This window comes from Stegostoma tigrinum, chromosome 8 (genome assembly GCF_030684315.1).
Source record: "Stegostoma tigrinum isolate sSteTig4 chromosome 8, sSteTig4.hap1, whole genome shotgun sequence".
Taxonomy (NCBI): Eukaryota; Metazoa; Chordata; class Chondrichthyes; order Orectolobiformes; family Stegostomatidae; genus Stegostoma; species Stegostoma tigrinum.
In genome coordinates, this window is record NC_081361.1 from 98,244,183 (window position 1) to 98,267,825 (window position 23,643).

At 43.8% G+C, this 23,643-nt stretch overlaps 1 protein-coding gene across 1 annotated transcript in view; it reads left to right on the plus strand.

Annotated features, from left to right (window-relative positions):
- Window positions 1-9,361: 9,361 nt before the first annotated feature.
- The window catches only part of spata1 (spermatogenesis associated 1), a 62,799-nt gene continuing 48,517 nt past the window's right edge, over window positions 9,362-23,643 (plus strand). The window contains exon 1 of the mRNA XM_048539400.2: window positions 9,362-9,414. Within this exon, the coding sequence (XP_048395357.1) occupies window positions 9,376-9,414 (39 nt within the window). The 5' untranslated portion in view covers window positions 9,362-9,375. The remainder of the gene's footprint in view (window positions 9,415-23,643) is intronic.

Consider the following 23,643-nt stretch of genomic DNA (forward strand, 5'->3'; position numbering starts at 1 on the left):
AATGGCCACATAAACAGAGACTGGTCATTCATTTACTGCAGGAGCATTCTAACCTAACCTAATTGAGACTTTATTCACTGGTGGAACACAGACTACATCAAACTAACTGATCATTCATTTACTGTAAAACAGAAACTAAACAATCTGACCATTCACTCATTGGCGAACATGAATTTAACTAAGCGATTTATTCATTCACTTGGGGAACAATAGTCAAATTGATTGACCATTCAATCCCCAGGAAAGGACAAGCTAAAATAATTTTACACAAAGAGAACTGCAGTCACTCATCAAGGCTTCTCTGACAGCACCTTGAAAGATTTTGAAGCTTGTGAAGTCCACATTGATACCATTGGGCTGCAGGGTTCCCAAGCGGTATATGAGTTGCTGCTCTTGCAACCTTCGGGTGGCTGGGAGGGAGTGAGACAGACTGAGACAGTGTGGGGCATGCTTTAAGAAACCATTTGATGTCACTGAGCATGGGACATGATGACAAGAGCAATGCAGGCATAGGTCTATCTGAAGCCAGCTGATGTCAGTGGTCCCATCTGCACATGTGCCCACAGCCATTTCACTCTTCAAAGTAATTGAATTACTTCTTTCAGAGTAATCACTCGGAAAATTAAAGAGATTTGGACATTCTCTGAACACATCCTGCGTTATTCAAACCCGTCAGAGCTCTGAAGAAGGGTAAACATGTCAAGTATTATTATGGGGCACTGGACCATAATAGGGGGAGGTGATGCCTAGTGGTATTATCGCTGGACTGTAAATCCAGAGACCCAAATAATGTTCTGGGGACTCGGGTTTGAATCCTGCCATGGCAGGTGATGGAATTTGCATTCAGTAACTATCTGGAATTAAGAATCTTATGATGACTGTGAATCCATTGTCGATTGTTGGAAAAACCCATCTGGTTCACTAATGTCCTTTAGGGAAGGAAACTGCCATCCTTACCTGGTCTGGCCTCCAAGTGACTCCAGACCCACAGCAATGGGGTTGACTCTTAACTGCCGTCTGGGCAATTAGGGATGGACAATAAATACTGGCTGGCCAGCGATGCCCTCATCCTATGAATGAACGAAGGAAAAACACTGGAACTATAGAACATAGAAATGTACAGCACAGGAACTGTGCCCTTTGGCCCTAGCTGTTGTGCCTGACATGATGCCACATTAAACTAATCCCTTCTGTGTGCCCGTGGTCTATATTTCTCCATTCCTTGCTTATTCATGCCTTTATCTTAAATGCCCCTATCGTATCCACCTCCACCACTGTTCCAGGCACTGACAACTGTCTGTGTAAAAAACATGCCCCTCACATCTCCTTGGAACTTTGGCCTTCTCACCATCAATGCATGCCCCCTAGTATTAGACATTTCAACTCTGAGAAGAAGACTCTGACTCTCAAGCCTGTCTATACATCTCATAATTTTATAAAGTTCTGTTAAGTCTCCCCTCAGCCTGTGCCATTCCAGAGAAAACAACCCAACTTTTTCCAGCTTCTCCTTACAACTCATACCCTCCAGTCCAGGCAGCATCCCAGTAAACCTCTTCTGCACCCTCTCCAAAGCCTCCACATCCTTCCTGTCATGTGGTGACCAGAACAGAATGCAATACTCTGAGTGCGACCCAACTAAACGTTCATAAATCTGCAACATCACTTCTTGACTCTTGTACTCAATTAAATTGAATTGAATCATTTATTGTCACGTGTATTCAATGTAAGAACTTTGCGAAAAATGTTTACCTTTGACATACATACATGCCTCCATTCACATTAACTTAGAATAAGATAAGAACAAAAAGATAACTTAAGAGAGTCCAACTTTCCTTTTCACTGCCATAGTCCCACTCATTTCCCTGACCAATAAAGGCAAGCATGCCATATGCCTTCTTTACCACCCTATCGACTTACGTAGCCACTTTCAGGGAGTTGTGGAATAGGACCCCAAGATCCCTCTGTACATCAATGCTGTTAAGGATCCTAGCTTAAACTGTATACTTTCCCTTAACACTGGCTTAAGTAGGACATCAGTTAAAGTACACAAATTATCAATGAGACATGCTCCTTCTAAACTCAAATTGGACCAGTGTTCTGGTGGAGAAGGTTAATTGAGACGTCTCAAAGTCCTTAGTCAATAGGAGGACACGTTTTACACAAAATGAAATAACCTAAATATTAATTACTCAGGAAGGACTAAATTAAGTGAGGACATCAATGATTATGATATGGAGGTGCAGGTGTTGGACTGGGGAGGGACAAAGTCAGAAGTCTTGCAACACCAGGTTACAATACAGCAGTTTTGTAACAAGCTTTCGGAGTGCTGCTCCTTCATCAGTTGAATAAATGGTTAAAATTAATTTTCAGGAAAATGTTTACCACCCAGAGGGTGGTGGGGGTCTGGAATGTGCTCCTTGGGAGGGCAATTGAGGCAGGATCCCACATAACCTTCAAAAAGTACATGAATGAGCTCTTGATGTCATAACATTCAAAGTTATGGATCAAGTGCGAAAAAGTGGGATTTGTGTAGGTTGGTTGGCATAGAATAAAGGGGCTGAACAGCCTCCTTCATGATTTTATAAATGTAAATAATGGTAAGTAACAGGCCCATGAATGTAAACCAATGTTTAAAATTAACGTGAGACACATGGCTAGTAAAGTTCCCTAAACTCTCTGTACAGCAATGCACCACCATGTAAATAAAACAGGGGAAGATGAGGCAAAACACATTGTGGGAAATCAGATATATTATGGCAACAGAATAAACCGGACTGGGAAATTAAACATTGGAGGCATATTGGCTTTCAAATGTTAGGGAGGGATATAAAGGTTCACAGCCATGAAATGGAAAAGGGGAGGCAATAGCCCAGTGGTATTATTGTTAGACTGTTAATCCAGAGACCCAGATTGTGTTCTGGGGATCCAGGTTCAAATCTCGGCCCGGCAGATGATGGAATTTGAATTCAATAAATATCAGGATTTAGGAATCTAATGATAGCTGATTGTCGATTGTTGGAAAAATCCATCTGCTTCACTAAGGTCCTTTAGGAAAGGAAACTGCCATCCTTACCTGGTCTGGCCTACATGTGACTCCAGACACACAATAACGTGGTTGACTCGTAACTACCCTCTGGGTAATTAGTGATGAGCAATAAATGCTGTCTCGCCAGGGATGCTCTCATCCTGTGAATGAATACAACAAAATAGATTTCATGTGTGTGGAGGAAAAACAGAATAAACGTTCAACTGCTCCAATAGATGCAGTGTAGATCATAGAATTCCCAGAGTGTGGAAACAGGCCATTCAGCCCAACAAGTCTGCAAGAACTGTCTGCAGAGCATCCCACCCAGACCCATTTCCCTACGCTATAAACCTGAATTTCCCCATAGCTAATGCACCTAATCTACAAACCCTGGACACTATGGGTAATTCAGCACAGCCAATCCACCTAACTTACACATCTTTGGACTGTGGGCGGAAACAACAGCAGTGAGCAGAAACCCACTCAGATACCAGGAGAAAATGCAAATTCAGTACAGACAGTCAGCCATGGTTGGAATTGAACCCAGATCCCTCATGCTGTGAGGCATTAGTGCTAACCACTGAGTCACTGTGCTGCCCTAACATTGTAAGACCGTTGAGTAGGGCAAGGGAGGTGGAAGAAGGAATATGCTAACAAACAAGGAAATGTGGGAAAGCTTAGAATAAAAATCGTCAGGGATTTCAATCACACTGATGGTAATTGTCCAGAAGAGGTCATAAATGGGATGTAGATTCCCACAACATCTGGTCCATATCTTTCTAACCTCAATAACCAAGTAACCCTAACAAGGAACAACCCTCCCCCCACTGCATCACACAACCAGCCCAGCCTGTCTCTGCCTCCCTAACCTGTTCTTCCTCTCACCCATCCCTTCCTCCTATCTCAAGCCGCACCTCCATTTCCTACCTACTAACCTCATCCCGCCTCCTTGACCTGTCCGTCTTCCCTGGACTGACCTATCCCCCCCCACCTCCCCACCTATACTCTCCTCTCCACCTATCTTCTTTTCTCTCCATCTTCGGTCCGCCTCCCCCTCTCTCCCTATTTATTCCAGTTCCCTCTCCCCATCTCCCTCTCTGATGAAGGGTCTAGGCCCGAAATGTCAGCTTTTGTGCTCCTGAGATGCTGCTTGGCCTGCTGTGTTCATCCAGCTTCACACTTTGTTATCTTGGATTCTCCAGCATCTGCAGTTCCCATTATCACTGATACAACTTCTTACTGGACCTAGTCACGGAGAATGGAACAGAGAAGTAAATGTACGCACATGTAGTCACCATACTACACGGTTAGGCTAAGAACTGGTCAGGGTATAAGCATGTTGAAGGAACAGAAAGGCTGATTTTGAGCGTGAGACTTGAGCAAATAAAATAGACAATGATACTAGAAAACAATTAATCACCAGGGGGAAACATTTCAAATAGTGTTCGATAGAATGTAGGAGAAATAAATTCCTCAAAATATGAACAAACTAAATCCCAATGAAACATTATAGATTAGTACAAACATAACAGTCAAATGGAGGACAAGAGAAGAGATATTGTTAACATTCTCAGAGACGTTTTTAACGTTATGTTTGAATTCCCAGTCACACACCAAAACAACAGTTGCTGGAGAAATTCATGAGGTTTGGCAGCATCTGTGAAGTGAAAGCAACTTTAATGTTTCAGTCTGGTGGCTCTTCTTCAGAATAAAAGCTGAAAGAACTGCAGATGCTGTAAATCAGAGACAAAAATAGAAATTGTGAGAAAAGCTGAGTAGGTCTGGCAGCATCTGTGGAATGAAATCAGAGTTAATGTTTCGGGTCAAGTGACGCTTCCCCAGAATTGAAAATGTGGACTGGAAATCTGTCTACAGTCAGCCCAGCTGATGAGCGGTTGGAGAGGAACTTGTAAGGTGTGGTGTCCCCATGTATCGGCTGCCCTTGTCCTTCTTGGTGAAAATGATTGTGGGTTTGGAAGATTCTGTTGCATTTTCTATAACTTTCAATTTTAAAAGTTTTGTCCTGGGGCTGTATACCTGACATGGGATGTATAACATAAACAAAATTGCAATTGTGTTGAGACACTTGGCTTGGCACATGCTGTTTGGATCCTTATTCAATTTCATTGCCAATTCTGTAATATTAATGTCAAAATGTTGCGTAAAATAATGTTACAAGTTTAATTAATAAAGTATATTTTTGATATCACTTTAGTGTTTACCAGAAAGATGGTTCAAGTGGTGTGACAATGGTGAAGCAGATTAGAAAAGATATGACTTAATTTATTATAAATATGAAACAAAATAACTAAACTCCAAAAGGACAAAATCTCTGGTCCAGACCAATTTCATATATGTATATATGTTTTATAAGAACCAGAGGAGAGATGGCAAATTCACTATTAATCACATTTTAATCATTCTTTTGATATAGGTATATTGCTAGAGGGCTGGTGAATATTTTTTCTATTCATTTTGTGGGATATGTGTGTCGCTGGCTGGCCCACATTTCTTGGCCATCCACATTTGCCCCTTGAGAAGGTGGGGCGTGAGCTGCCTTCTTGAACCCCTGCAGTCCTCCTGCTGTGGGTTGACCCACAATGACCTTAGGGAGAGAATTCCAGGATATTGACCCAGTGACAGTGAAGGAACAGTGATATATTTCCAGGTCAGGATGGTGAGTGACTTGGAAGAGAACATGGAGGTGGTGGTGTTCCCATGTATCTGTTGCTCTTGTCCTTCTAGATGGAAGTGGTCGTGGGAGGTGCTGTCTTAGGATCTCTGGTGAATTTCTGCTGCGCATCTTGCAGATAGTATGCACTGCGGCTACTTAGTGTCGGTGGTGGAGGGAGTGGATGTTTGTGGGTGTCGTGCAAATCAAGCAGGGGCTGCTTTGTCCCGGATGGTGTCAAGCTTCTTGAGTGTTGTTGGGGCTGAACTCTTCCAGGCAAGTGGGGAGTATTCCATCACACTCCTGACTTGTGCCTTGTTGACGGTGGATTGGTTTTGAGGAGGCAGGAGGTGAGTTACTTGCCGCAGTATTCCCAGCTTCTGACCTGCTCTTGTAGCCACTGTGTTAATGTGGTGAGTGCAGTTGAGCTTCTGGTCAATGGTAACCCCCAGGATGTTGATAGTGGGGGATTCAGTGAAGGTAACACCATTGAATGTCAAAGGGCGATGATTAGATTGCCTCTTATTGATGATGGTCACAGCCTGGTATTTGTGTGGCACAAATGTCACTTGCACTTGTCAGCCCAAGCCTGAATATTGCCCAGATCTTGTTGCATGTGAACTCGGACTGCTTCAGTATCTGAGGAGTCAAGAATGGCGCTGACCATTGTGCAAACATCGGCGAATATCCCCACCTCTGACCTTATGATGAAGGGAAGGTCTTTGATGAAGCAGCTGAACATGGTTGGGCCTAGGACACGACCCTGAGGAACTCCTGCAGAGATGTCCCGGAGTCGAGATGATTCACCCACAAGAACCACAACCATCTTCCTATGTGTCAGGTATGACTCCAATCACCGGAGCATTTGCCCCCTGATACCCATTGATTCCAGTTTTGCCAGGGCTCCTTGACACCACACTCAGTCGAATGCAGCTTTGATATTTTCCCTCTCACCTCACCTCTGCAATTCAGCTCTTTTGTCCATGTTCGAACCAAGGCTGTCATGTGATCACTCTTACTGATACTGTCATGGACAGATGCAACTGCAGCTGGCATATTGGTAAGGATGAGGTCAAGTATGTTTTTCCCTCTTGTTCGTTCCAGTCCAGCAGCTCTGTCCTTTAGGACCTGACCAGCTCGATCAGTAATACTGCTGCCAAGCCACTCTTGGTGGTGGACATTGAAATCCCCCTCCTAGAGTACATTTTGTGCCCTTATCATCCTCAGTGCTTCCTCTGAGCTTTGTTCAACATTGAGGAGTACTGATTCATTAGCTGAGGGAGGTCACTACATGGTAACCAGCAGGAGGCTTCCTTGCCCATGTTTAACTTGAAGCCATGAGGTTTCATGGGGACCGGAGTCAGCATTGAGGACTCCTAGAGCAACTCCATCCAGGTTGTATCCCCCTGTGCTGCCAGTGAGACAGGAATGGTGATATTGGTGTCTGGGACATTATTTGTAAGGTATGGTTCTGTGAGTATCACGATGTCAGGCTGTTGTTTGACTAGTCTGTGAGGCACCTCTCCCAATGTTGGCACTAATCCCCAAATGTTAGTGCGGTGGACTTTGCAGGGTCGACAGGGCTGTTTCTGCCGTTGCCTTTTCCGGTGCCTAGGTCGATGCCAGGTGATCCATCCAGTTCTATTTCTTTGTAGTGATTGGTACAATGGAGTGGCTGGCTGAGCCATTTCAGAGGGCAGTTGAACGTCAACCACATTGCTGTGGGTCTGGAGTCACATATAGGCCAGACCAGGCGAGGGTCGCAGATTTCCTGAAGGGCATTAGTGAACCAGATGGGTTTTTCTGTCAATCGGCAATGATTTCATGGTGATCATTAGACTTTTAATTCCAGAGTTTTTTTTTTAAATTCCAATTCCACCAATCTGCTGTGGTGGGATTTGAGCCCAGGTCCCAGGTCATCAACTGGGTTTCCACATTACTAGTCTAGCAATAATACCATTAGGTCATTGCCTACCCTCATTTGCGTTATATTTGTGATTAACAAGGCAGATAAAACATATCAGCTAAGTATTTGTCTCTGGGAAAAATTGGAACCTGTACTCATAGAGTTGCAGCCACAAAGTCATACAGCATGGAAGAAACCTATGACACACTTGCCTTGTTTGGTCAGAGCACTGAGTGCAGGAACTGGGACATCATGTTGCGGCTGTACAGGACATTGGTGAGACCACTTTTAGAATATGCATTCAATTCTGGTCTCCCTGCTATAGGAAAAATGTTGTTGAGCTATAAAGGGTACAGAAAAAAAAATTATAAGGATGAAGCGGGCCTGGAAAATTTGAGTTACAGGAAGAAGCTGGGTAGGCTGGGACATTTTTCACTGGAGCGTCGGATGCAGGAGGGTGACCTTGTGGAAGTTTACAAAATCATGAGGAGCATGGATAGAATAAACAGTCAAGGTCTTTTCATCAAATGTAGACGAGTCCAAAACTAGACGGTGTAGGTTTAAGGTGAGAGGGGAAAGATTTAAAAGAGACCTAAAGGGCAGCTTTTTCACACAGAGGGTGATGCACGTATGGAATAAGCTGCCAGAGGAAGTGCTGCAGGCCGGTACAATTACAACATTTAGATCATAGAACCCCTACAGTGTGGAAACAGGCCCTTTGGCCCAACACGTCCACACTGACCCAATCTACACACTGCTGAACACCATGGGTAATTTAGCGCAGCCAATCCATCTTGCCTGCATATCTTTGGACTGTCAGAAGAAACCCACACAGACACAGGGAGAATGTGCAAATTCCACACAGACAGTTGCCTGAGGCTGGAATTGAACCCAGGCCCCAGGCTGTGACACAGCAGTGCTAACCGCTGAGCCACTGTGCCATCCTGAAAATTTTAAGTTGTATTCAAAAGACATCCAGGCAGATACATGGAAAGGAAAGATTTAGAGCAACATGGGCCAAATGTACACAAATGGGACTAGCGTACTTTAGGATACCTGGTCAGCATAGACAAGTTGGACCAAAGGTTCTATTTCCATGCTGTATGACTCTGTGATTCTGTGGCTGTATTTCTTCTATTCAGTAATAAGATGTGGGTGTCATCTGTCCCTAAATGCCCCTTGAGCTGCCTTCTTAAACCACTGTAGTCCATTTGCTGAAGAAGGAAGTTCCCTAGCAAGCCATTCACCATCCTGACTTAGAAATATATCACCGGTCCTTCACTGCCGCTGGGGCAAAATCCTGGAATTCCCTCCCTAGGGGCATTGTGGGTCAACCCACAGCAGGAGGGCAGAAGCGGTTCAAGGAGGCAGCTCACCCCCACCTTCTCAAGGGGCAACTAGGGACAGGTGATAAATGCTGGGCCCAGTCAGTGATGCCCATAATCCATTCACAGCCAAAATGAATGAAGTTGAATGCAAACAACCCTGTCTATGTTGCTGTGTAACTGGATAAAACTTCAGACCGTCTTGTGAATGGATACAGTTTCTGTCAATCAAACTATTATCCCATTCTGACTGGGGAAGTTTGTAAGTTAACAGTGTCAGCTCCTGGCTGAGTCCCTGTGCACTGAGTTATAAAAACTCGCTAGTGCATTTCTCTCCTTCAGGAGAGATGGAGAGTCCCCAGGACCGGTTTATGGAATGACTGACTCGCGTCTCGGGGTAATTTCTGCTTCGAAAAGACTTGGGGAACCTTCTGTAGAGACCGGCTTCATGAAATCTGCAAGGAGCCGCAGGATTCCCAGCGCCGGAGTGAGTCTGTGCAATTAGACTTTTCTATATTGTGTCCGAAAATGTTGCAAAAAAGTCAAACAGAAAAAGAATCCGGGGAGGGCAGAGAGTTGCAGGGCAGAGGTAACATTAACAGCGAAAGCTCTTGAGTTCAGAATAGCTTTGCATTTGCAATAAGCCCCTGAGGCACCGGCGTGAACAGTGGAAGAAATGTAGGGCAGCTCTTGATCCAGCTAGTTGGGGAAGAATTTGGGGGTAAGGTCTCGGAAAGATGGGCGGAATAAATGTTCTATATTTCTTAACACTGCCATGTGCCACATTAATCCAGACCTCTGTATCACTGTAACTACAATAATGGGATCTGGTAGCCTCCCTATGGACAAATACACAGCCCCAGACCTTCAGCTCCAAATCGTCTAGCTCCATTTGAAGTGGAGAGATATCTGGGACACATCGAGTTAACAAAACACAATCTTGCTTAACTGGAATGTCTTTCCCCAAGGTAAGATGTCCCAATGGCTTCTTCAGTCATTGAAGGTGGGCTCAGTGCTGTAAGGGGTGCTGGTTAGCTTGGATGGTTGGCTTGTGATACATAGTGATGACAACAGCATGGGTTCAATTCCTACCTCAGCTGAGGCACCATGAGGGTCTAAGCTTCTCAACCTCCCCCCTCATCCGAGGCATAGTGACCCGAGCATATCCTCAGTACCACACTGCAACACCAAGCTTGATTTTCAAGGTTAACTCCCAGAGTGGGACATGGCCAAAGGTGTTACCCTACAAGCTTCTTCATTATTCTTCAACTGTACAAGGACATTGCTTGTCAGCATTTGTTGCTGTTCCCTAATTGCCTTGGAGATGTCTGTCATGCTCAGGCCTTTTCAGAGGGCCAGTTACATATTATTGTGGAGTCATCTGCAGATTTGTTTTTCACATAATTGAGCGATGGTTTCACAGACACCATTATTAAGATTAGTTTTGTTTTGAATTCCGGGAGCAGCCATGGTAGAATTCACACCTTTGACTCCTAAACGTTAGCCTAGGTCTGAGAATTACCAATTCAGTGATAATATTACTACACCATTGTCTTCCTCAAAGTAACACTCACAGATTGTAAAAAGAAAGAACTGCAGATGCTGGAAATCAGAATTAAATGAAGGGTCAAAACACCTAAGTGAAAAAGTGTCACTGATCCAAAACACAGATTCTGCCTTCTCTCTGCAGATGTAACAATGCTAAATGGAGATTGACACACAGATAGCATCTCTGCAATGCATAAACCTGCTTCATCTCTCTCTTTCCAGCCAACTCCACCAAAGGGGAGGCAATGGCCTAGTGGTATTATTATTGGACTGTCAATCCAGAGACCCAGATAATGTTCTGGAGACTTGGGTTTGAATCCCGCCATGACAGACGGTGGAATTTGAATTCAATAAAATATCTGAAATTAAGAACCTAATGATGACCGTGAATTCATTGTTGGTTGTTGGGCAAAAACCCATCTGGTTCACTAATGCCGTTTAGGGAAGGAAACTGCCATCCTTACCTAGGACTCCAGGCCCATAGCAATGTGGTTGACTCTTAACTACTCTCTGGGCAATTAGGAATGGGCAATAAATGCTGCCTGGCCAGCGATGTCCTCATTCTGTCAATGAATAAAGGAAAAAAGAATCTGTCTTCTCTTTCACATACTTACTTAGCTTCTCCTTACAGCAAGTGTTTGCTTCAATAACTTGATATGGGAGTAGCTCCCACTCTCTTACAAATGTCCAGCAAGATACTGCAGATGCTGGAAATCTGAAATAAAAACGGAAAGTGCTGCAGGAACTTGGTGGCTGAGTGGTTAGCACTGTTGCCTCACGGGACCTGGATTTAATGCCACCCTTGGGTAACTGTCTGTGTGGAGTTTGCAGATTCTCCCTGGGTGTGTGTGGGTTTGCTCTGGTTTCATACCACAGTCCACAGATGTTTAAGTGGATTGGCCATGTTAAATTGCCCCATGGTGACTGAGGATATGCAGACTAGGTGGATTAGCCAAAGGAAATGCAGGGTTCCAGGAATGGGGTGGGACGCTCACCAGAAGGTTGGTGTGGACTTGATGAGCCAAATGGCCTGCTTCCACACTCTAGGGATCCTATAATTCTAACTCAGCCTGGCAGTGTCTGTGGAGAGAGACACAGAGCTAACTGAAGTTCTGAAGAAGAGTTGAGTAGGAGTGAAATATATTCTGTTTCTCTCTGCAAAGATACTGCCAGACCTTAGGAGCACAAGATGCTGCTTGGCCTGCTGTGTTCATCCAGCTCCACACTTTGTTATCTCGGATTCTCCAGCATCTGCAGTTACTATTATCTCTCTATGGCCAGACCTATTGAGTTTATACAGCACTTTCTGTTTTATTCCATATTTTTAAAAGTCTTTTTTTCTGTTGGTGACTCTCTTGGATTTATAAAACTCGAGTTATAGCCTCTCCTTGTCTAACTTGTAGCTTGAAGAGTCGTAAACACCTCCTCTTTTGTAGGAAAATGAGCACTAACATGTTCACAGCTTTCTGATAAACTCTCGGGTCTCACACTGTGCTTTTCATTTCATCCTCAAAGTATCATTACCTCTTTTATACCAGTGAGACCAAATGCTGCACAATAGTATTCTGATGGAGCTTTTTAAAGATTCCCGTAACAGGTGGGCACGATGTTTTCACAGGCAATGTGGTGTGCCCACAGTGCCACAGTAAATATTGGGTGTGCCAATTTCGATTAGGCAGCCAGTCAATTAAATCCTGAAACCATAACCTTTGAACCCAGAGGCCTGGTTGGTCCCAGGAGAGCTGCCAAGAGAGAGCGATAGGTGTTTCCCTTATATTAAAGTGAATCAAAACGATGGTGCAGCGGGCTGGGCAAGGTTATTACGAAGACAAAAGGATAGCAGTTGGACTGGAACATTGGAAAGGAGCGACCTAAAAACTGCCTAAGAGCTTGTAGGTGTGTTTAGAAGGGGATTTAGATCATTATCTGAAAAGGAAGAATGTGCAGGTTTAAATGGGGATGGATGCTGGGATCTGCGGAATGCTGCCAGATGGTTTGCTCATTCAGAGAGCCAGCACCAACATGATGGGCAAATAATTTCCTGACTGGTTGAAGAGACAGAATTGGCTCCCCTCTTTTAAACTCCCTCTTGGTTGGTTTCAACAGATATTTTTATTTCTTCTTGAGCACAGCAAATGACAATTAAAAGTAACAAGCCGGATCAAAACAAAGGAGCCAAATCACAAAGCTTCCTTGAGTGAAAGAAAGAGGAATTTTATTACTTTCTAGTTCCAAAAAGTAACAAAAATCTGATATCAAACACACACACACAGACATAGGTAATAAGCTTAAAAAGTAGGCGGATGGCTTGTACACAGTGGAAGGTAAAAGTAATTACAGATTCAAGTTCTTAAGAGTGCTTGAGTGTAAGAATGATGAGGCCCGAATGCTTAGCTGCAGTCTTTGTTTCGCAATAGTGGTGAAGCCTGTAAATCTTCTTGAGTCCTCAGTGAATGCTTGTTGTTCATGTTGTGTTTTCACTGATTTTTGAAATTAGTGTGTGATAGAACCCATCTCACAATTCTTACTTACTCATCTATCTTTATTTTGTGTCTGCTCTGCTGCTCAAAAAATGTTTTGGAAATAAAGCTCAGTATGTATTCCAGTGTCTAGTTTCACTGTCTTTCTGAATTGGCAAGGTGGCAGGTGAGCTTTTCATTTCAACATGAAACTTTCAGACAGGTGGAAGTTAACCAGAAGATCCAGATCTTAATTTCAGACTCTTTTCGAAGGATGCTAATTTTCAACACAGACTGATCCTTGTTCACTGATTGTTTCATGAGATTGGTTGAACCTGATCAGGTAGCTGAAGTGGCTGTTTTAGGTCAGCTATTGTTCTTTTTAAAACAATTCTGATGCCATGAAGGTTTCATGTGTTTAAATCAGTTGTTGGAAGTTGAATGGCAATAGTCCATATTTACTTTCTCAACACCGCTGTAACTATTCCATGGTATTCTAAACCATGAAAGGGTGAAACTGATGGGAAAATTGGGAAGATTATGTAAAAGAAATAGATTGCAATTGTTCCTGAATGTTCCAAAGTGCTTCCCAGATAATATCAAAGTGTGGAGCTAAATGAACACAGCAGGCCAAGCAGCATCTTAGGAGGACAAAAGCTGACGTTTCAGGCCTAGACCTTTCATCAGAGAGGGGGATGGGGTGAGGGTTCTGAAATAAATAGGGAGAGAGGGGGGAGGTGGACCGAAGATGGATAGAGGAGAAGATAGGTAGAGAGGAGAGATAATAAAATGTGAGGCTGGATGAACACAGCAGGCCAAGCAGCATCTCAGGAGCACAAAAGCTGACATTTCGGGCCTAGAGAGGAGAGTATGGGTGGGGAGGTAGGGAGGGGATAGGTCAGTCCAGGGAAGACGGACAGGTCAAGGGGGCAGGATGAGGTTAGTAGGTAGGAAATGGAGGTGTGGCTTGAGGTGGGAGGAGGGATTGGTGAGAGGAAGAACAGGTTAGGGAAGCAGAGACAGGCTGGACTGGTTTTGGGATGCATTGGGGGGAGGAGAGATTTTGAAGCTGGTGAAATCCACATTGATACCATTGGGCTGCAGGGTTTCCAAGTGGAATATGAGTTGCTGTTCCTGCAACTTATGGGTGGCATCATTATGGCACTGCAGGAGGCAGTGGAGCTGGGTGTTTTCTAAGGAATGGGAGGGGGAGTTGAACTGGTTCACGACTGGGAGATGCAGTTGTTTATCGCGAACCGAGCGTAGGTGTTCTGTAAAACAGTCCCCAAGCCTCTGCTTGGTTTCCCCAATGTAAAGGGAGCCACACCGGGTAAGGGTTAGGGTTATCTCCCATCCCCCATTTCTGATGAAGGGTCTAGGCCCGAAACGTCAGCTTTTGTGCTCCTGAGATGCTGCTTGGCCTGCTGTGTTCATCCAGCTCCACACTTTGTTATCTTGGATTTTCCAGCATCTGCAGTTCCCATTATCTCTTCCCAGATAATCAATTACTTCTGAAGTGCAGTCGTTACCAAGGAATGTCATGGCAGCCTGTTTTGTTATTTTGAATCAACCCATTCAGAGATGTTATTCTACCTGTTGAGCAGATGGTGCTTAAACCTGGGCCATCCTAGCTCTGAGGTATGGGCACTGCCACTGCATTTCCAGCCCTCTTTGATAACCTACTTACATGAAACATTAACTTAATGAGGAATGGATTAAATTGGTGATGTTTTACTGTGATATTGGTTGGGAGGGGTGGAAATAATATTAGACATGGCGAGAACTCCCTTTCTCTTCTCTGAATATTACCGTGAATAGTTCGAAAGTTCTGCTAGCAGCTGGCTCTAACTTTGATGTCTCCCTTTCAAAGTTGTACCTGCGATGACGTGAGGACTAGGCCTAGTAACTCTTGTTTTAAAGTAGATAAAATGTGAAATCCAGAGGACATACCAAGAGAGTAAAGCCATAGGATCTCACATTTTGAACAATTATGAACTTTACTGGACAATATTAGAATAGTAATACAGTCACTAATACATGAAAAACTTCTGTTCTAACATTCCAAATTAATGTGTGATTTATTTGGGTAATAGACTTTGGGAAACACCCCATTAGCACAAATTGAATGACAAACACAGTCAGGGTAGATCCTACAGATTTCTCAACAGCACTCTTCAGATGTTAATGATATGAGGGATCCTCAATTTTTTAAGGCAGTGATAGATAGATTTTGAACAGTAGAGTAATTAAAGGCTATGGTGAGCAGGTAGGAAAGTGGAGCTGAGTCCACACAGAGATAAGCCATCATCTTAAATGGCAGAGCAGTCTGGATGGGCCAGATGGCCTGCTCCTATTCCTTATCTTCCTATAACCTCACTAAACTTCACTAAGATCACAATTCTTTGCTTTTGTTGACGTGACCTAGAAACTCCCTGTCAAGTGCCACTCCATCATAACTGCCTCGATAACTGTCCCCATGCTGATTGATCACCCTACTTTCCTGGGTTAATGCTCCAATGATTCAGAAACAACACCCTCTGACTCATTTACAGGCACAGCTCCATCTCTTTACCGATGGCTAGCTTCACCCAGACAGACCTGCCCCTGGGATTTTCCTGGAGCTCCAGCCTTGCTAATTTGCATCACACAAATACTGCTTGTGAGCTTTTCAGTTTTCACTCACCCAGCTACTCTGAAGTATTAATGCATGTAGACTTCTTCCGAGGTCCTCGTGGTCTCCCCCGAGACCAGTGTACAACACCAGTGTCCTTTCCCATTTTCTCAGCTGCGCAAGGCAGCTTCAGAGTAAAGACTCCAACACTTAGCTGCTTACTAATTTGTAGAACTTCCTGCTGTGTTCAGACAGTAGAGAGCTATCGAGCTGCTTCTGAATGCTCACTGAGACACCTACAATCAAAATTGTAGCTAACTGCAGGGCTGCCTAACATAGAGAGTTTCTCTCTGTCATTCTCTCCCATCCTCACTCATTGTTAGCAACCTCCGAAAGCCTCTTCAGTGACACCCAAACTGTCCAGAGTAACCTATCAGAAACCTTGCAAAAGCCCCTCCCCTGTTGCTGGGCAGGATTGAATGTTGTTAACATTTTGAAAATGTCAAATGTAGCACTTTTGGGACTGAGAATACCCTGAAGAATGTTAGAAATGGATTTCATGATGTCATCCTGGACCTTATCAAATGGCAGTGCAGCCTCAAGGGGCTGAATGGCCTCCTCGTTGTCTTATGATGCTTTGGAATCGCAGCTTGAAACATTTGCCCTTTCGACTGAACGATTTCATGTGAATTTGTCCACTTTTTGATGGCTCTTAAACAGAACCAAATGTTGCTGAAAACCAACCAACTGACTAATTTTGCACTAAAGACAATAAGAAATCAGAACAGGAGTAGGCCATTTGGCCCCTCAAGCCTGCTTCACCATTCAATAGGATCATGGCTGATGCAACGTTCCTCATGTTGCAGTTGAGGAACACTTTCCTGCCCTTTCCTTGTAACCCTTCAATCCCGACTGATCAAGAATCTATCCATCTCATCCTTAAATATACACAAGGACTCTATCCCCACAGCTCTCTGTGGTAAGGAGTTCCAAAGGCTGTCAACCTCTGAGAGAAGAAATTCCTCCCCATCTCAGGCTTAAATTGGCACCTCTTTATTCTGAGACTATGCCCTCTGTTCCAAGACTCTGCCATGAGGGGAAATATCCTCTCAGCAATTACCCTGTAAAGCTCTTTCAGAGTCTTGTGCCAACAGCTGGTGAGTGTCACATTTCTGTGCTCCTGAGGTTGTAAGCAATTATAAAGATGCAACTCGTTGAGAATGGCCTCCCATTCCAATCTTTCTAGAGCTTTAAAAGATACAGAAAGCAAATTCTAACCACTATCAGGGCACAGCTCACTCTCTGTTGATAGCCAGAGGTCAGGAGTTCAGTCTGACGAGGTATCAGTTCCAGACACCACTCTCGTCGAAGTGCCACCCCTCTGCCATGGAAACACGAGGCTCTTAAATGTCTGTCTCAGTGAAGCCCCCTGAAGTGCAGATTTAAAGAAACAATAACCTCCCCATTCTGGAGTCCTACGGAAATCATTGTCATCACAATTGAAGGCATTGTGTACAATCATTTCCGCTTTGGTCTCCCAGATAGCATTCCAATGCTCCATTTGGTAACCAGCCTGGAGTTAGTGCTGTCGGCTTGTTGGGATAATTTGGAATTTGACCTCAAATAAATTGTATCACGAGAGAAAAGGAATTCAGCTTTGGTGAAGCAATGACGTGTTTGGGTGTGTTACTAATCTAATTTTTGAAAAACTATTACCGATGTATGGAAGCAACCAAACAATGATTAATCAATAAAGCCTACCAAAGGAGGAGAAAAAAGCTGTAATTCCTATCAAAGCTCAAGACTTTGCAGCAACGGCCACTGTTACCAGGAAATCAAGCGCAGTAAACTCCCCATTATCCAGTGCCCAAGCATCAAAAATTCTCACGCAACTGATAAAACTTACAAAGAAAATTTACCGCCTTTCTAAAGTTTCTTCAAAGAAGTCTGATTGAAGTTGAGTTACCCTCTTAAATCAACATCTTCTCAGCCCTCAGTATCAAGATGCATGTGGTAATTGTGTTGATGTCTCTAATGAAACATGATCAAAGTTTACAGGACCCTGCACTGCACTTTTGACATTTGGATTAAAACTTGTTTATTCAAAGAATGTTAAAGTGGTTGGGTTGTAAAGGGGTTGGATTTCTATAAGAGTATTTCCCATAAAACGCCAGTTTCATGGAAAAAGGCAGCACCACAAATATTCACACACATATTCCCCGTACATGCTGGGTAATGGAGAATTTACTGTCGATAGAATCATAGAATCCCTACAGTGTGGAAAGAGACCATTCAACCCATCATATCCACACCAATCCTCTAAACAGCATCCCACTTGAACCCATCACGTGATCTATTCCCTGTAACCCTACATTTTCCATGGCTAACCCACCTAGCCTGCACAACCCTGGATACTACAGGGGAATTTACAATGGCTAATCCACCTAACCTGCCCGTCTTTGGACTGTGGGAGGAAACTGGAATGTCTAGAGAAAACAGTGCAGACCTGGGGAGAATGTGTAAACTTCACACAGACAGTCACCTGAGGCTGGAATTGAACCCGGGTCCCTGATGCTTTGAGGCAGCAAGGCTAACCACTGAAGGACTGAAAGGGAAACTTTATTTTTGAAGCAGTTTTTCTGACTACTTTCCTACATTTAAGTTGGATGGACCGATTAGCTCAGTTGGCTGAGCAGCTAGCTTTTTGATGCTAACAGCGTGGATTCAATACCTGCAGCAGCTGAGGTTACTGTGAAAAACTCTCCCTCTCAACCTCTCCCCTCACCTGAGGCCTGGTGATCCTAAGGTTAAATTTACCACCAGTCATTTCTCTCTCTCTCTAATGAAAGAGCAGCTCTATGGTCCAAAAGGATTATTACATACACACAAACACACACACACACTCATGCATTCACACTCACACTCACTCACACACACACATATATGCATACACACTGACACACACATTCTCACACACACACACACACACACACACACACACACACACATTCTCTCATCAGATACACATGCACATCCACACTCACATCCACACACGCGCACGCACGCGCATACACAGACACACACACAGCCCCCACCACACACACATATACACACCCCCCGTGATACTGGGACCCTCAATGATAGTGTCTATGGTCTGTCCTTATGAAGATCATGATTAGTGCTAGGACTTCAGATCTTTACAATTTACATCAATGACAGCTGAGGGGAGAAAAGGCTACATGAGTCGATGATAATAAGATGGGTCAGAAAGTGTGTTGTACAGAAGTTGAAAAGTATTTCAATAGGTTTAGTATAATGTGGGAAAATATGAAGTTGTTTACTTTGGCAGAAAAACAGGTATTAGTTCAATGGAGAATACCCTTAGAATTCCAAGGTGTGGAGAATTCTAGCTCTTCTGCTACAGGTACCATATTACATTACAGCCTGGTTTGCAGTTGCAGCATGGAATCAGGAGGATGAATGGAATCCCATTCAGTATTAAGGAGGAATTGAACTGCGAAGTAAGGAGGTCATGCTGCAGTTATACAGTGCATTAGTGAGACCACATCTCAAATACTTTGGTTGCCTTATTTAAGAAAGGATGTAAATGTGAAGGAAGTGGCCAAGAAGAGTTTATTTGATTGGGCAAACCCTCTGAATATCGTATGATTATTAACCGTCAGCAATGATCATCATCAGACTCTTATTTCTAGATTTTTGTTCAATTCAAATTCCACCGTCTGGCACAATGGGATTTAAATTTGGGTCCCCAGAATATTCCCTGGGTTCTAGATTAATAATCTAGCAGTGACGCCAACAGGACTTCACCTGTTATGTTTACTAAGAAGATATATTTGGAGATGTTATGCCACACTTCTGGAGTAGGAGGAAGTTGGACCTGGGCCTCCTGGCTCAAGTGAGGACACTACCACTTCACCACAAGAACCTTCCCCTCCCTACCACAAACCTGTGCCTCCTTTTTGCCACTCACCTTAAACCTGTGTTTGCTGGTTCTCAGTACCTGCCCTAAGGAGAACAGTTTTGAAATATTTCCTAACCATATTTTTCTGCAATATTGTGACACACCTCTGGAACAGGTGGGATTTGAACCTGCGCACCCTGGCTCAGAGGTAGGGACAATGCAGCCATGTCACAAGAGCCATCCCGCCACCTTAACCTGAGCTGATAAGCCCCGTACCAGTACAACCAGCTGACGATCAGCAGCTCTATATCCTTCAAAGAGATCTATCTATGTCAAACCGGGCTGCACATAGCAGCATATTTATGATGTTGTCTCTTGTGGTATATAAGCAACCAGAGAGACACTGCTTGCAACCTTAGCAGCTCAGGGGCTGCAGGTTTTATTGACTGAAGAATACAACAATTTTGTTAAGAATGCACACCCAGATCTCACATTTGGTAACTCAGGAACCAGTGTAGTTCTCTGTGCACAGGCTGAACGGCATATGGTATGCGCTGGGGCTAACTCAACTCTAAATGAAGCAGAGGTGGGGATGAGTCTTTCGGCAAATTAAGCTGAATCCAGTGATAGGTCAAATGTGGAAACAGGTGTCTCCCTCAATGGGCTAGCTTTCATTTAAGGTATTTTTTTTAAAAAAATCAACCTATTCAGCATGCTGTGTCACTCGTCTGGAGCTGTTAGCATTTGAACCTAGATCGTCTGACCCAGAGGAAGGAACACTACCATGGCACCAGAAGACCCTATAGCTGTCTTTTTCAAGGGTAAAGGGCCTTTGATTCGTCCACCAACCTTTTCAAATGCTAGAATCATCTTAAGCACCTCAATTAAATCATCCCTTCTACACTTGACACGATAAAATGTTACTCTATGCAGCTTGCACTCAATTCCACATCACTATTTATTACTGGGCAGAAAAAGCATTTAAAACAAAATACGAATATAATTGAGAACATCATGATCAAAATCGTTTTCCAGGGAAACGGTTTTGTACCGAAAACAAAGGAGGGAGAATGTGGGGAATGTGTAAACAGATACAGTCGTTAGGCATGTGCCAGTTCTGTTTGCTTTTATCTGAATTTATAACTGAATTGTTTGGGAAATGATTGCAACGTTGTTGGATGCAGTTCTCGACGGGGTGGCAATATTTTGCCTTTGAATCAAAGCTGACAACTTCTTTCAGGAAGAGGAAAGCATTGCTTATTGATACTAACTTAAGTTGTCAAACATTGTGGATAGCTGTTTGCAAATTAGATAGCCCTTATCGTAAGCAGTTAGTCAAAGATCGATACCGCTCTGCCTGTATGACTTTCACGTTGTAAGATGCATTGTTAATTTATCAATTAAACATGACTTAGTATTTACTCAGTGATCTCGTAAAGGTGGAAATCTGGTGCACCAATTGTAACACCCACCCTTCTGACCAAGTGGTGGTAAACTGCACAGTGTTAATGGGATTCCAGCAAAATTCAGTGTTGGTATCGTGCATACTTCATTTCGTGCCCCCTAGAATTTAATAAAAAACACCCAGCTGAGACCCTTGACGCTCCAAGTTTAGATAGAATATTTAGCGTTTGAATTTCTTTATCACTAAGTCTGAGACACTTCAACTCCACCTTTGCCATCCTCCAACAAACTTCCATCAATGCTATGATCATATTAAATGGTGAAACAGGCTTGAGTAATCTTCCCCTGCTTCAATTTTCCAACCCCTCCCCTAATCTATTTCTTGTATCTTTCCTTTAGTTTCCTCTTCTTCCTTCTCTCATGCCCTCCCTTGTTCACCTCCTGTCCCCTTGAACCCGTTCCCTTTGAACTGCCCACCTTCCCCACCAGGTCCCTGTGATCATTTTTGCTTTACTGCTAGAGTATTTTGCTCATGAGCCTTTTGACAGATGTTTTGATACACTCTGGAGCAGGTGAGATTTAAATCCAGGTCCCCTGACCAAGAGGTGGGGACACCTCCACTATGCTGAAATTCCCATGGTCTCATTAATTGTGTACACTCTTCAGATGTTACCCATTCCTTCTTTAAACCTGTCTTACAAAGATTCTGTACCGAGATACCTTGGTACCTGAGATGGCTTTGTAAGTGGCACCTTGTAAACTTTTCACTGTACTCATGTGGGTACACGCGACAATAAAGCTAATTCAATTCAGTTCAACAAACAACACCTCAATCCCTCCAGCCATGCAAGCTACCTTCCAAGTCCCCCACTTTTCCTTTCCAAAATCCTTGGATGTATCATCACCAGCCAAACCCATCTTGGTTGGAATGTTATGCTTGAATCCTTCCAATTAGATTTTAAACCTGACCCCCTTGTATCAAGGTCACATCTGGTGTTATGTGAGACTGTTAACAACTTATGTTTCCTCTTGACCTGTCTGCAGCCTGCAACATGGTATCATGGCGTCATAGAGTTCTACAGTGCAAAATAAGGCCCTTCGGCACATTGGGTCTGCACCGGTGGAAAACAGGCACCTATTTCATTCCATTTCTCAGGTCCCCATCACAAGTGCACATTGGAAATGCTTCTGAAATATTGCAGGTTGGTTAGATCAGTTGACTGGACAGCTGGTCTGTAATGTAGCGTGCTGCTAACAGTGTGAGTTCAATTCCTACACTGCTGAGAGTACCGTGAAGAGTTTACTTTCTTTACCTCATCCCTTGGTGAACCATCATTTGAACCACCACCACCAGCCATCGGTATGCAACGGGAGATTAGTCAGCTGGGACTTTGGTGGCTTGAGCTTCTGCTTAAATTTTATGAGGATTTTTGCATGGGGTTGTCCACAACACCTTCCTGTAACGCCTCTCCACTATTATCCTGCTGGGTGGGAATCCTCTTCCTGGTTCCATTCCCATCCATCTCATTGTTGCCAGTGACTTCTCTCCCTGGTCCCACACCATTCCCTCTCGTGTCCTCTCTCCCGGCTTCAGTCGTTGACCCCCTCCTGTTGCTCAGTTTCATGATGACCCTTGATTCCAACATTCAAAGGTATATCATTAGTTTTCACACTTACATTGACCCATGACCCAGCCCCACCTGTCTCGCCTCATCCATTGGTATGACATCATCAGATTGCTCCTCCAACAGCTAGTGCTCGAAGAACAGAAACTTCTCCCAATTCACTATTGAGAAAAATGAAGGCATCATTTTTGGACCTGTTTCAAACTCCATTCTCTATCTGCTGGCTCGTTGGAATATTCAAATTCAGCCCCTTGAGACTGCTCCAACAATGATAAGATCGTGGCTGTTCCCTCAAATCCACATTCCCACCTACCCTTGATCACCATTCTTACTGAACATGAACCTCTACCTTAAAAATAATCAAGGACTGTGCTTCTACTGAGCAAGTTCCAAAGACTCAGAATCCTCTGAGAAAGAGACAAAGGTCCAATCTCCGTTTGAAATGGGTGGCCCCTGATTTTTAAACAGTGAATTCATTAGGCTGAAAGTTTTGGCAAAGATCTGTAGCTCGGGTTGTGGGTGACTTTAGGCTTCCTGACAATGGTCAAACTGTTTGATCCTGAGATAGTAGGAACTGGAGATGCTGGAGAATCTGAGATAACAAGATGTAGGTTCGAAGAAGGGTCTAGGCCCGAAATATCAGCTTTCCTGCTCCTGAGATGCTGCTTTGCCTGCTGTGTTCATCCAGCTCTACACCTTGTTACGTTTGATCCTGAGATGTTTCTGACTTCAGAAGCACTTTGGCAATGCTGTCTGATCTACCCACTGCTGTAAGTGACCAATCATAGACAGTCATTGAGTTCTTACATCACGGAAAGAGGCCCTTTAGCCCATTGTGTCCATGCTGGTGTATCAACATCTCTATATTCTGACCCCATTTTTCCTGCACTTGGCCTGTAGCCTTGTATGCTGTGCTGTTTCATGTGTTCAGCAAAATCATTCTTTAATGCCGCGAGGGTCTCTGCCTCTATCACACTTTCAGGCAGTGGTGAAAAACAATTTCCTAAAATTCCCTGGAAACCTTCTGCTCCTTACCTTAAAACTGTGTGTTCTAGTTGTTGACCCCGCCACTGAGGGGAAAGGTTTCTCCCAATCTACTTTACCCATACCACTCATCATCTTATACAGCTCAATCAGGTTCCTCCCA